Raw genomic sequence first — 15173 nt, 5'->3', positions numbered from 1 at the left:
TCCACTCCGGGGTCACCAGAGGCATTCCTGCAGACAACTTGTCTGTCTGCATCCACCAGCTCAGCGCCTTGCGCACTGCTGGGTCCAAGGGAAGGCGCACAGCATAATCCTCCGACATCGGAGTCCAGCGCTGCAGCAGAGAGTGTTGTAGTGGTCTCATATGAGCCCTGGCCCAGGGCACTACTTCCATCGTGGCCGTCATAGAGCCCAACAGCTGCACATAGTCCCAAGCCCGAAGAGGAGAGGCTACTAGGAACTGGTCCACCTGAGCCTGAAGTTTGACAATCCGATTGTCTGGCAGGAACACTCTGCCCACTTGGGTGTCGAATCGAACTCCCAGATACTCCAGGGACTGAGTCGGGTGCAGCTGGCTCTTCTCCCAGTTGATGATCCACCCCAGGAAGCTCAAAAGAGCAACCACCCGGTCCACAGCTTTGCCGCACTCTGCATAAGAGGGGGCTCGGATCAACCATTCGTCCAGATAAGGATGGACTTGTACTCCTTCCTTTCGCAGGAAGGCCGCGATGACCACCATTACTTTGGAGAAGGTCCGTGGAGCAGTAGCCAACCCGAAAGGGAGGGCTCTGAACTGGAAGTGTCGGCCCAGGACTGCAAAACGCAGAAAGCGTTGATGAGGAGGCCAGATGGGAATATGCAGGTACGCTTCCTTGATGTCCAAGGAAGCCAAGAACTCTCCTGCCTTCACTGCCGCTATAACAGAGCGGAGAGTCTCCATGCGAAAGTGCCGCACTTTCAAGGCCCGATTGACCCCTTTGAGGTCGAGGATAGGCCGGACAGAACCTCCTTTCTTTGGTACCACAAAGTAAATGGAGTAACGTCCCTTGCCAATCTGATTTTCTGGCACCGGAACGACCGCACCCAGGCGTATCAGGTTGTCCAAGGTCTGCTGCACTGCCACAGCTTTGACCAGAGACTTGCAGGGAGAGAGTACAAACCCGTCTCTTAAGGGTCGGCAGAACTCTAACTTGTAGCCATCTCTGATGACTTCCAGCACCCAAGCGTCTGAAGTTACTCTGGTCCACTCGCCCAGAAACGAGGACAGGCGTCCTCCAATCTGCACTGGGCCATGGACCAGGACCCCGTCATTGGGTAAGAGACCCTGGGGGAGGACCGGAGGGCGTACCTCCGGGACGGCGGTCTCTGCGAAAGGAATGCTGCTTGGGGGAGAAGTTCCTTTTGAAGGAAGAGGGGGCAGAGGAGCCCGACTTGCCCGGGCGGTACCGACGGGCTTCCTGAAACCGTCCTCTGGAGATACCGGGGCGAGCACTGGCCCGAGCCCTGACCTCTGGTAACCTCTTGCCCTTAGACGTGCCGAGATCGGTCACAATTTTGTCCAGCTCGACCCCAAAGAGCAGCTTGCCTTTAAAAGGCAACTTAGCCAGGTGGGACTTAGAGGCGTAGTCCGCAGACCAATGTTTCAGCCAAAGCCAGCGCCGCACAGAGACTGTCTGAGCCATGCCTTTAGCCGAGGCTCTCAAGACATCATACAGTAAGTCTGCCAAATAAGCCAAGCCCGATTCCAGGGCCGGCCAGTCAGCCCTCAAGGAAGGATCCGAGGGGGAAGCCCGCTGCACCATCGTCAGGCATGCCCTGGCCACATAGGAGCCGCAAACTGAGGCCTGCAAACTTAAGGCAGCCGCCTCGAAGGACGACCTTAAAGCCGCTTCCAATCTTCTGTCTTGGGCGTCCTTTAGGGCCGTGCCACCTTCCACCGGCAACGCCATTTTCTTAGTCACCGCAGTGATTAAAGAATCCACGGTAGGCCAAAGAAAGGCCTCACGTTCACTTTCAGGCAAAGGATAGAGGCGGGACATAGCCCTAGCCACTTTGAGGCTCACTTCCGGGACATCCCATTGAGCCGAAATTAAGGTGTGCATGGCATCATGCACGTGGAAGGTTCTAGGCGGGCGCTTCGTCCCCAGCATAATGGCGGAGCCAACAGGGGCTGAGGGAGAGACGTCCTCCGGAGAGGAAATCTTCAAAATGCTCATGGCCTGCATTAACAGGTTGGGCAAATCCTCTGAGCGAAAGATCCGTGCTGCAGAGGGGTCATCCGCTCCATCCGAGCGGGAATCCGTCTCCTCCAAGGAATCCCCAAAGGACCGTTGGGAGAACTCAGATACGCTGCCCTCACCTACATCAGAGGAAACAGCGTCCTCTAAGGCCTGGGCATCCACCCGAGGGCGTTTACTTCCGGGGGCCTCAACCCCTTTATCGGACAAGGGAGAAGGGGCAGCGTTCTGCATAAGGAAGGCCTGATGCAGCAGCAAAATAAACTCGGGGGAGAAACCCCCCAAACTGTGCAATTCAGCAGCCTGGGCCACAGCCCTAGACGCACCCTCAACCGGCGCTCGCAAGAGCGGAGGAGAACCATGCTGCGCATCCAAGATGGCGTCCGGTGCGACACTCCGCGAAGGAGCCGCGTGGGAAGAACGGCGCTTAACTTTAGCCGCTTTTTTGCCGTCGCCCAAATCAAGGGCTGCCATGGCATGAACGTCTCCCAGCTCAAGGGCGGCCCAAGAAGAAGCCGTCCGAGCAGAGTGGCCGGCCAAGATGGCGGAGGCGAGCAGCGGGGGATGGGCGTTTATGGCGTGAAAAACCGCCGCGCCAGAGGAAGACCCGGGACACTGACCGGCCTCCAAACTGACACCCAACAAGGGCGAATCAGACTTTAAAACCCCCGCATCCCCGCTAGAAGCGCACACGCGGTCCGGGGAGCGATTCTTCGCGCCCTCGCCCTCCGACGCCATAGGCCACGCGGAGATCAATCGGGGAACCCCCTGCCCGCTATAAAAAGGTAAAAATTACCTGCTTCTCGCTCCGAGCTGTAACGACCTGGTGTCCCAGTGAGTAGCTGCAATAAACGTTTAAATAAACGTCGAAATAAACGCCCTTAAGGACGTCCAAAATTTTTTTTTTTTTTAACGGAGCCAGCGGGAGGGGGGAGAAAAGGAGGGACCTGGCGCCACCAGGTTTGCACTTGCTCAAGAAGAGCCCTCAACCCCAGGTACTCAACAAAACCTAAAGATTAGGCTTGGAGACCTAGCCAGAGCTGCTGCTGTGTGTGACCACCACCTGCTGAGATAGAGAACATACTGAGGAGTTTCCGGCAGCACATGACCACATATAGGGAGGCAAAAGGATTGCTCTCTATCTCCACCTGCTGGTAGATGGACACAACCCACCAGTCTATGGATTGATCAGCATGATGATATGGAAAGAGCAATTCTCAGTTGCTCCTGCCCCTACCAGGTTAAAATGGAGCAGGAAACCCCTAGCTGTAATCTGGTTTTACTACTACTAGGATCTAGCTGTCATACCAGGGCCTTTTATTACACCGCAATAAGGATCCTACTATCAAATATACATTGTGTTCATGCTACGCCAAACTGTGTATTGATCAATCAGTGTTCAAACTGTTTGGCACAGCATGAAGAAAATGGGTGTTTCATTACAAGATTCTTATTGACCTGTGAAGAGGACCTATGCCCAGTGTTAGGGTTACCATATTTTGTCCTCTGAAAAAGAGGACACAGTCCCACCCCCTGTCCCGCCCACGCCCCATATTCCCCTCCCCCCACTTACTATCTACTGCCCTGGTGGTCTAGTGACCTCTTCGGGAAAGGATAGAGCCCCCTCTTTCCTGCCTGGAGCTCTGTCCTTGCTCTGCATCCTGTTGCTGTGACGGTCTCGGGATTCAAAATGGCCGCCGAGAGTTGACGTCTCGCGAGGCCGCTCCAACTCTCAGCGGCCATTTTGAATCCCGAGACCGTCACAGCAACAGAATGCAGGGCAAGGCAGCGCTCCGGGCAGCAAAGAGGGGGCTCTTTCCTGCCCCGAAGAGGTCACTAGACCACCAGGGCAATAAATAGTAAGTAAGGGGAGGGGAGGCTAGGATAGGCCCGCCGTTTCCCCGTCTATCCAGAAATCCGGACAAATGGGCGGACTGGCAAAACCCATCCAGACGTCCGGGTAAATCTGGACATATGGTAACCCTACCCAGTGTATTGAGCCTCTGATGCAGCACCATCATGAAACTCAATGTTAAGCAACATATGAGCTGAGGAAAGACTGCAATTTCAGAGAAGCTTCTCATATTTGTATGTATCATTGTGAAACTGATTGTAGTTGGAACTAAATTGTGCACTGAAAAAAAAGTGTCAGCTGCATTTAAAATTTCGACCAATTTTGCACTGCAATGGGAAAAAGAAGCAAGTGCTACAATAAAGATAGGCCCAAGTGCTTTTTTTTGTCATTGCAGGGCAGTATTGTGGAATAGGGTTTAGCTGCGGCAACCAATCAAGCAATGTTGAAACAGAAGTGAAAGTGCTGTGCTTAAAATTTTGCAACATAACAGAAAAGCTTAGATTTTATCTCCAATAGCTAAAACAATGGTTCTCAAACCTGGTCCTGGAGGCACCCCAACTAGTCAGGTTTTCAGGATATCCACAATGAATATTCACTAGAGAGATTTCCATGCACTGCCTCCACTGCATGCAAATCTATCTCATGAATATTCATTGTGAATATCTTGAAAACCTGACTGGCTGGGGTGCCTTCAGGATCAGGTTTGAGTTTTTTCCTGCTGTCATGCTGAAGGTTTTCTCTCCACCGAATTCATTTTGTGACCCCTGAAGCAGACGCCTTGGTGCGTTGAAACACGGGCCGTGTCGGGTCCCTTGAGCAACTAATAAAGAGTTTTCATCATCATCTCCCGAATTGGTTTAGTCTGTGGTCAGCCGTGAAAAAGGATGTATCAGCACAACTTTAACCGATTCTCTGTGGTGGTGCATCCACTCACCTGCTTTCATCAGTGACCTGCCCATTCTGTTCCAGATGCAGCAGGAATGAGAATCTGTTGCACCCTCAAAAGCTGAGTGGACTGACCAGGGCTCGAACCCAGCAGGTAAGTATTTAGATAGGCCACAGCAGCTTTTTCAGAATAGACTTACAGCTTACTTATTCCTTAATAGGAAGCTACACCTGCTACAAACCATTTATATCAAATACACACCCTTCAAGTGATCCTTCAAAAAGATTAAGGTTTTATATAACCTGAAGTGCCTCTTTAAAATCTCCACTGCCTCTTACCATCATCCGAATCGCTGTCTGAATCCTGATTAATCAGTTCATTCTTCCTCTCTAGAGCCTGCTCTAGAGCTGCCTGCAGTTTTCTAGGCAGCAGTGTGTCTTCATCATCCATCTAAATAAGATAAAAATACGATACCCTTGAAGTTTGCTTTGCTTCTTGTTTACATCTCTAGATATTTGCTCTACACACATTGCTTTACATTGCAAAATGCTTAATAACCACCAGGGGCTGACCCAACTGGAAAAGCTTTCATTGGTCCTTTAATACTTTTACTAGATTCAAGTCCTGCAGGATTTTTCCTGAGGCATGTGTTGGCTTGGAGTGCTTTTGTTTTATTATGTTGTGTTGAACGATTGATTGTCTTCTATCCCATTTTTAGTGATGGTGTTCCTTTTCTGCTGTTATTTTTGTTTTTAGAATTTATTGTACAACAGCTTAGACCCTTGTAATACTCATAATTGGTGGTATAGTAAGTTTTATTAAACATAAAGCACCTGTGACTTAAAGTTGTTACTGGCCTGTGTAAATAGACTAAAATGAACAGGATTAACAACTGTAGAAAAGTGAAGATACTGGTAAGGAATGGTGACAACTGCTTTTATGATCTTACATAGAAAATGGTAGGACCTGCTACCTGTACAGCTCTGTAAGCCAACCACAACTAACAACCTAGAACCCTTGCAAGGCCAACTTAACTATTAGGCAAGCCTAGCTGGTTGCGGGTGGCATCTTCTTGAAGGCAGCAAAGAACAGCACATTTTAATATTTTATAGGATTATAATGTCCAATTATGCATTTTTATAGGATTGTTGTGGAATGCCCATGACTGTTGAGTTTAACTACTACTACTACTACTACTATTTAGCATTTCTATAGCGCTACAAGGCGTGTGCAGTGCTGCACAAACATAGAAGAAAGACAGTCCCTGCTCAAAGAGCTTACAATCTAATAGACAAAAAATAAAGTAAGCAAATCAAATCAATTAATGTGTACAGGAAGGAGGAGAGGAGGGTAGGTGGAGGCGAGTGGTTACAAGTGGTTACGACTCAAAAGCAATGTTAAAGAGGTGGGCTTTCAGTCTAGATTTAAAGGTGGCCAAGGATGGGGCAAGACGTAGGGGCTCAGGAAGTTTATTCCAGGCGTAGGGTGCAGCGAGACAGAAGGCGCGAAGTCTGGAGTTGGCAGTAGTGGAGAAGGGAACAGATAAGAAGGATTTATCCATGGAGCGGAGTGCACGGGAAGGGGTGTAGGGAAGGACGAGTGTGGAGAGATACTGGGGAGCAGTAGAGTGAGTACATTTATAGGTTAGTAGAAGAAGTTTGAACAGGATGCGAAAACGGATAGGGAGCCAGTGAAGCAACTTGAGGAGGGGGTAGTATGAGTAAAGCGACCCTGGCGGAAGACGAGACGGGCAGCAGAGTTTTGAACCGATTGGAGAGGGGAGAGGTGACTAAGTGGGAGGCCAGCAAGAAGCAGATTGCAGTAGTCTAAACGAGAGGTGACAAGGGTGTGGATGAGGGTTTTGATAGAGTGCTCGGAAAGAAAGGGGCGGATTTTACGGATGTTGTAAAGAAAGAAACAACAGGTCTTGGCGATCTGCTGGATATGAGCAGAAAAGGAGAGAGAAGAGTCAAAGATGACCCCAAGGTTTCGAGCTGAGGAGACGGGGAGAATGAGAAAGCCATCAATAGAAATAGAAAACGGGGGGAGTGGGGAGGTGGGTTTGGGGGAAAAAATGAGAAGCTCGGTTTTGGTCATGTTTAATTTCAGGTGGTGTTGAGACATCCAGACAGCAATGTCAGACAAGCACGCTGAAATTTTGGTTTGGATGCAAGGTGAGATATCAGGGGTAGAAAGGTAGATTTGGGAGTCATCAGCATAGAGATGGTAGGAAAAGCCTTTTAACTGTCAAATCATGGAGAGGGAAGATAGGCTAGGGGTCTGAAATTTAACTGAAAGGGGTTCAAGGTTCCTCCTAGGGCATCCAATATTCTTGCACCGGCCCTGAACACTTGCAAGGTCTTCAGAGGAAGACTGATTGAGAAACAGAAAGATCCTTCTCCTCCCTTCTAATCTTACTGACTGTTTTATGATTCAATTTGTTTATTAATTTTTCATTTAAACAAGGATACACTTGTTTTGAAATACAGCCATAACACATTATTTGAGAAACAATAACAACATTCAGAATTAAATCATCAAAGAAAGTAATAACATACTTCCTAAACATAAAACTTTTTCTTTTAATCATGATTCATTAAGCTTTCTTAGACCCCATTATATTGAAAAGGGCGATCAGAGTTAGGGAAGAATTATTACAAATCTTTAATCAAAAGTAACTAAGGCGGCATATATTCTCCCATAATATTCTAACTACTACAGTTGTTTAGAATCAAGAAATGATTTTAGACTATCTGGTGAATAAAAGGTGTATTTAACCTGGCCCAACCTAACAAGACATTTACAGGGATAGGCAAGAAAAAACATCCCTCCTATCTCAAGCGTTCTTTTTTTTAATGCCAAGAAGGCTTTCCTTCTCTGTTGGGTCGATTTTGAAACGTCAGGAAAAATCTGCACCTTTACTCCACCAAAACAGGTTTGTAAATTCCTAAAATACATTTTCATGATATTATTCAAATCCTGTTCAAAAATTAAGGAAACAATCAAAGTTGACCTTTGCGTAGTCTCATCTACAGTTTGTTCCAATATAGCTGATATATCATCAAGATCTAAATTAGTGTGTGATACATCTTGTTTTTTTCCCAGTTCTCCCTTGGAAGCTGAAATATAATATAATTTGTTTACAGGGGGTATTGCATCCAGGGGAATTTCCAGAACTTCATTAAGGTATTTTTTGAATAAATCATGTGGATTAATCCCAGGGAGTTGAGGAAAGTTCAATAGTCGCAAATTAAGTCTTCTATTAAAATTTTCAATTTGTTCCACTCTTCTTCGCATCTCGAGATTATCTTTTATCACTCCACTTTTAAATTCTTGAATAGAATCTAGTTTCTGCTGAAGAGCAGTTACTTTCTCAGCTATTTCCCCTTTAATCAGGTCTATCTTTGAGTTCAAATCTTGAAATTTTTTTATCAAAAGTGCTGACTTCTCCTGAGGTCTGTTGTAACGTCACATCCATTTTATTCAGCATTGTCCATATCATAGCTAGATTTACCTCCTGCGTTCGTCCTGAGGCTCCTGCCTTTGCTCCCGGCGTCTGCTCTGTCTCCCGACCCTCACTGGGAACCTTGCCCACAACACTTCCGGTAGGGCAGCGCTCCTCATCAGGCTTCGCTACTGACGCTGGACACGGAGGTTTCATAGTTAACGGTGGAGAGAGAGATATTTCCTCTCCCAGCAGGGTCTCCGCTTCCCCAGAGATCCCCGCTATGGGATCCATACCTCCAATAGATTGGGAGACTGGCGCGAAGAAACGTTCGAGGCCTGCTTGGGTCGTCGAGGGAGTCGAGGTAGGTGAGGGAACTATCCGCGTCACCCCCTTTCTTTTGGTGTGCGGCATTTTATCGCAGGAAAATATGTATTTCCAAATCAGGATTCAGAGAGTCTCTTCACACAACTTGTTACGCCGCCATCTTGGATCGCCCCCCCAGCCCAATCTTACTGACAGTTTTAAATATTCTCAACTATCTGTGCAATTTGCCCCAGTTCCTGCTGTGGTAAAGAAAAAAAATTCCAGATACATTTCAACCAGTCTGTGCTTCAGTATTGCTTCTCTGGCCTTTCTTCAAGACACCAACTAATCTCCATGAATTTTCTCAAGGGCAAGCAGTGACGTAGCCAAGGGTGGGCCCGGGTGGGCCCAGGCCCATCCAGTAGCAGCACACCTATGATGTGTGGCTGGCAGGGATCCCAAAGCCCCAACTGCCAACAACTGTCCTTCCTGCATACCTTTTAAATAGCAAATCTTCACTTGATGCGAGCAGCGACTGATACATACTGCTTGCACTGACCCCACAGCCTTCCCCCTCTGATGTATTCCCACCTATGCGGAAACAGGAAGATGCATCAGAGGGAAGGCTGTGGGGCCAACATGAGCAGCATGTATTAGTTGCTGCTCACTGCCAGTGAAAATCTGCTATTTAAAATGCATGCGGGGGAGGGAGATGAGAGATCATATGGCATGCAAGTGAGAGAGGGAGATACCAAATCACTTATGGGACAAGGTGAAGTTCTTCTGCCCACCCATCTTGGGCCCAGGCCCACCCAAAATTGGGTGTCTGGCTATGTTCCTGAGGGCAAGGGGACTTTTTAGCCTGATATTTTGCCTTTTTACAATCTGTTGACATCTTCTAAAAGTTTAATTCACTATGATTGATATACATTTTAATGGCAGCTGTTGACTGTGCTTTGTTCAGTCTCCGACCAGAGAGGAATCTTACCATTTTTGAAGCATGCTAATTTCTAAATTACATAAAAATAAGATTTGTATGGTTATGTTAGAATTTTCCTCTCTCACACATATATAGACATACAATAGGTCATAAACACAGGTACTGACTTTCTGGCTGCAAATGCCAAAAGTACATAAGTAATGCCACACTGGGAAAAGACCAAGGGTCCATCAAGCTCAGCATCCTGTCCACGACAGCGGCCAATCCAGGCCAAGGGCACCTGGCAAGCTTCCCAAACGTACAAACATTCTATACATGTTATTCCCGGAATTGTGGATTTTTCCCAAGTCCATTTAGTAGTGGTTTATGGACTTGTCCTTTAGGAAACCGTCTAACCCTTTTTTAAACTCTGCCAAGCTAACCGCCTTCACCATGGTAATGGAAAACATGATAGTGATATAATATAATATAAGACATTCTTAACATTACTAGATATATGTGGGGATTTCACATGTTTTGGTCTTTGTGGTATATCTTGTCGAAGAGATGGGTCTTCAGCAGTTTGCGGACGTTGGTCAGTTCATAGGTCGCTTTTAGGTTACGTGGCAATGCGTTCCAGAATTGCGTGCTCATATAGGAAAAGGTTGATGCGTGCATTAGTTTATATTTTAGGCCTTTACAGTTGGAAAAATGAAGATTAAGGAATGTGCGAGATGATCTTTTAGCATTCCTGGGTGGTAGGTCTTTCAGGTCCGACATGTAGGGTTTGAATGCAAGTGTTCCATCAGGAATCGCTCGCCAGTAGAGACCATTTTCGTCAGCATTGAAAATGTCACGAGGTGCAAACTTGGTCAAGATGGTAGGAAGAACTGAAACAACCCAATTTTCAGCACCAAAGTCATCAGTGTCTTATTTTTCACCATGCTGTTTCTTTAATTTTATGTTGTTCCTCTCCTTCCATCTTTCCAACCATCCAACAGTGGCTTTGAATTCAGTTAGTCCAAGACTTTCAGCTAGCTGATTAGCTTTCTCAATAAGCAATGGACCACTGACAGGAAACTGTCTGCTCCTGACTTGAGAAAACCACCGAAGAAGAGCATCTTCTACCTCCTCAGCTTTTCTCGCCCATTTTCATTTCCGTTGTGGATTTGTATTATTTTGCCAGCGACACATGAAATTTGACTGGGATTGACACCATATTCTTTACCAATAGATGCTTCACTTTGTTTTCTAATTTTTTAAGAACTTCTATTCGTTCAGCCAGTGTTAAAGTCTTACAGTTGCACGATGACGACGACCCCAGTGTACACTCTAACAACATTCTTTCACTTATTCTGCCTGTGGCAGTTAAAGGGGTGGTAAATTTGAAATCTCGTTGGTTGTCACGCACCAATCGGCTTCCATATTCCTTACGCGCACTTATGCAGAGTCTTTCCTGCAGAGGAGTGGTCTTAAACCATGCATATAAGCGAATCTTGCACTTATCAGTGGTGCGTTAAACCGAAGTTTGTCCCCATAGAAATTGATGGCGCCAAAAACGGGACCGAAGTATGGCATGCAGTTAAACAGAGCATGCGCTTATCAGACGTGCACTTAAATGGCGTGCACTGTACATGCAATAAGACTCAAAATTTATACATAAATCATATGGAAATATATGATGTGAGAATTTTTACTTACATACAGGAGATAAATGATTATGTGTCAGTGCAGCTACAGTACAGTGATATCCTCCATGTGGCATGCGATTGCATAATATTCAAGCCTAAGCCTTAAATAACTTTAAAAAACATTATTAACTAGCTCTACCCGGCCACGCATTGCTGTGGCTCAGTCTGGTTAAATGGAAAAGAAAGAAAAGACGAAGCGCACGTTTCTAATATGTTTAATTTCACAATGCTTGTGGGTATACAATATTTTTTGTTATTCCATTGTGTGTGCAGAGATAGAGATTGCCTGGTTTGCCGACTGTAGAACATGAAACATATAATTGTCCATGTGAGAAGCAATCCGTGTGTAGATGTAAACAGGTGAATTGTAAAGATTGGCCCTGAGCTTTGTTGATGGTGATTGCAAACGCCAATCGAATTGGGAATTGCAATCTGTTAAACTGAAATGGCATATCTGTTGGAATCATAGGAATGCGAGGAATGAGGACATGTTCACCTTTGAAAGGTCCTGTCAAGATTGTTGCTTGTACGACATTGCTCATTAATTTTTTTACTGCAAGCCACGTGTGGTTGCAAAGCTTTGGCTGGTTGATATTTCGCAACATGATAATTGGCACGCCGATTTTCAATTGCAGTACGTGCGGTGGCATCCCTGGCAGATCGAGTGAATTGAAAAAGTCTGTTGGATAATTAAGCGCTTCATCTACTTCCAGAACAGTGTTGACGGACTTGTATGTGAGTGGCTCGCTTTGAATGTTAGACTGAATAATATTGTTCATTTTGTAGATGTCTTTGTTCTTGGCCGCAAAAATAGCTTGTTCACTCAGCTAATCGTGATTCTTATAATTGCTTTGAATGTTGGGAAATACTTTTTCAACCAATTGTTCTTTTGAGGTCACTAAATTGCAGAAGTTACGAGGCAATGAAATTCGTCCTGAGGTCAGATCAACCGGCACCTTTCCGTTCCCAATTTTCAGCAATTGATGTGAGAATATCTGAGCTGATTGATCGTTTTGCAGCTGGACACGCATATTTGTAGTTGTTTAACGTCTTTACATGTTGCCACAAAGTAGAGTATGTTAGGCAAGCATTTATTTTGTCCGCTGGTGTCGATCGAGGAACTACAGGTAATGTTTGCCTGAAATCTCCTGCAAGCAATATTAATGTGTTCCCAAATGGTCTGATGTTTCCACGCAAATCTTGCAATGATCGATCAAGAGCCTCAAGCGATGTTTTTCGCTGTGCTGTTTCCTCGGCACGTATTTGAGCCATTCTTTGTCTGTTTCGCTCGTTCGCTGATGCCCGTTCTTCCTCAGTTTGATTTGCAATTGTAGGTATATAAAAACACGCGCATATTCGAATGCAACGTTGTGTCGAAATTTCAAAGCAATCGGTGAAGATTGAAGATTTAAGCCACTCTCAGCATGTCGCGTTGATTCTGTTGGGAACGAAGCAGATCTGAAGCTGCAGAACGCGATCGCCGTGTTCGCAACCGTGCATCGTCAAGTCTGGCTGCATGTCACTCTGCTGCTTCCTTGGCACGTATTTGAGCCATTCTTTGTGTGTTTCGCTCGTTCACTGACGGCCATTCTTCCTCAGTTTGATTTGCAATTACTCGTCGCACTGCTTCCACTCCGCGAGTACGACAGCTGCGACATCTATATAATAGTAGGTATTTAAAAACATGCACGTAATTTCAAAGCAATCGGTGAAGAACTTTCGGAGATTTAAGCCACTCTCAGCCTGTCGCGTTGATTCTGTTGAGAACGAAGCAGATCTGAAGCTGCAGAACGTGATCGCTGTGCTCGCAACCGTGCATCATCAAGTGTGGTTGCACGTTGCTCTGCTGCTTCCTTGGCACGTATTTGAGCCATTCTTTGTCTGTTTCGCTCGTTCGGTGATGGCCGTTCTTCCTCAGTTTGATTTGCAATTACTCGTCGCACTGCTTCCGGTCCGTGAGTACGACAGCTGTGACATCTATATAATAGTAGGTATATAAAAACATGCACGTATTCGAATGCAACGTTGTGTCCAAATTTGAAAGCAATTGGTGAAGAACTTTCGGAGATTTAAGATTTTGAACAAACGAACATTTACATTTTTATTTATATAGATATACAAGTGCTCACACTATTAATATACAAGTGTTAATGATATGCAATTTATCCTTAAAATCGAGTGTGGTACCAGAAGATTGGAGGGTGGCCAATGTAAAGCCCATTTTTAAAAAAGGTTCCAGGGGAGATCCGGGAAATTATAGACCGGTGAGTCTGACGTCGGTGCCGGGGAAAATGGTAAAGGCTATTATTAAAAACAAAATTACAGAGCACATCCAAGGACATGGATTACTGAGATCGAGTCAGCACGGCTTTTGTGTGGGGAAATCTTGCCTGACCAATTTACTTAAATTCTTTGAGGGAGTAAACAAACATGTGGACAAAGGGGAGCCGGTTGATATTGTGTATCTGGATTTTCAAAAGGCTTTTGACAAGGTACCTCATGAAAGGCTACAGAGGAAATTGGAGGGTCATGGGATAGGAGGAAAAGTCCTATTGAGGATTAAAAACTGGTTGAAGGATAGGAAACAGAGAGTGGGGTTAAATGGGCAGTATTCATAATGGAGAAGGGTAGTTAGTGGGGTTCCTCAGGGGTCTGTGCTAGGACCGCTGCTTTTTAATATATTTATAAATGATTTAGAGATGGGAGTAACTAGCGAGGTAATTAAATTTGCTGATGACACAAAGTTCTTCAAAGTCGTTAACTCGCTACAGGATTGTGAAAAATTACAAGAGGACCTTATGAGACTGGGAGACTGGGCGGCTAAATGGCAGATGACGTTTAATGTGAGCAAGTGCAAGGTGATGCATGTGGGAAAAAAGAACCCAAATTATAGCTACGTCATGCAAGGTTCCACGTTAGGAGTTACGGACCAAGAAAGGGATCTGGGTGTCGTCGTTGATAATACACTGAAACCTTCTGCTCAGTGTGCTGCTGCGGCTCGGAAAGCAAATAGAATGTTGGGTATATTGGGAAAGGTATGGAAAACAGGTGTGAGGATGTTATAATGCCGTTGTATCACTCCATGGTGCGACCGCACCTTGAGTATTGTGTTCAATTCTGGTCGCCGCATCTCAAGAAAGATATAGTGGAACTGGAAAAGGTGCAGAGAAGTGCGACTAAAATGATAGCAGGGATGGGACGACTTCCCTATGAAGAAAGACTAAGGAGGCTAGGGCTTTTCAGCTTGGAGAAGAGATGGCTGAGGGGAGACATGATAGAGGTATATAAAATAATGAGTGGAGTGGAACAGGTGGATGTGAAGCGTCTGTTCATGCTTTCCAAAAATACTAGGACTAGGGGGCATGCGATGAAACTACAGTGTAGTAAATTTAAAACAAATCTGAGAAAATCTTTCTTCACCCAACGTGTAACTAAACTCTGGAATTTGTTGCCGGAGAACGTGGTGAAGGCGGTTAGCTTAGCAGAGTTTAAAAAGGGGTTAGACGGTTTCCTAAAGGCCAAGTCCATAAACCGCTACTAAATGGACTTGGGAAAAATCCACAATTCCAGGAATAACATGTATAGAATGTTTGTACATTTGGGAAGCTTGCCAGGTGCCCTTGGCCTGGATTGGCCGCTGTCGTGGATAGGATGCTGGGCTCGATGGACCCTTGGTCTTTTCCCAGTATGGCATTACTTATGTACTTATGAAATGTGGTTGAAAGATAAAATGGATCATTCCTTACCTAAAAGGGTATTAATACACAGGGCCGTGCCGACCCGGTAAGCACAGTAAGCACGGCAGGAGGGCGCCTGCCAATCAAGGGCGCCGCCGGCAGCCGAGTAGTGTTCTAAAATTAAAAAATATAAACCTCTCTCACGTTCAGGGTTGCCAGGTGGAAAATTTTTTTCCAGCCCACTGGAGCCCAAAAAACAGCCCAAAAACCGCCCAAACACAAACCCCGCCCCTGACACCCCCGCCCCCGCGTCATCACCCCCGCCCCCGCCGTCATCAACCCCGCCCCCGCCGTCACCGGC

General features: G+C 46.0%; 1 protein-coding gene across 3 annotated transcripts in view; it reads right to left on the bottom strand.

Moving 5' to 3' along the window:
• ST5 (suppression of tumorigenicity 5) overlaps positions 1–15173 on the bottom strand; it is a 670601-nt gene that overhangs the window by 41944 nt on the left and 613484 nt on the right. For all 3 annotated transcript variants that reach the window (XM_030201020.1, XM_030201019.1, XM_030201022.1), the window contains one exon: positions 5113–5224. In XM_030201020.1, coding sequence (XP_030056880.1) covers positions 5113–5224 — 112 coding nt within the window. The remainder of the gene's footprint in view (positions 1–5112; positions 5225–15173) is intronic.

The sequence above is a fragment of the Microcaecilia unicolor genome, chromosome 4 (genome assembly GCF_901765095.1).
Source record: "Microcaecilia unicolor chromosome 4, aMicUni1.1, whole genome shotgun sequence".
NCBI classification, from domain to species: Eukaryota; Metazoa; Chordata; class Amphibia; order Gymnophiona; family Siphonopidae; genus Microcaecilia; species Microcaecilia unicolor.
Note: the sequence above shows the minus strand (reverse complement) of the source record. Positions and strands in the feature narration are given on the sequence as shown.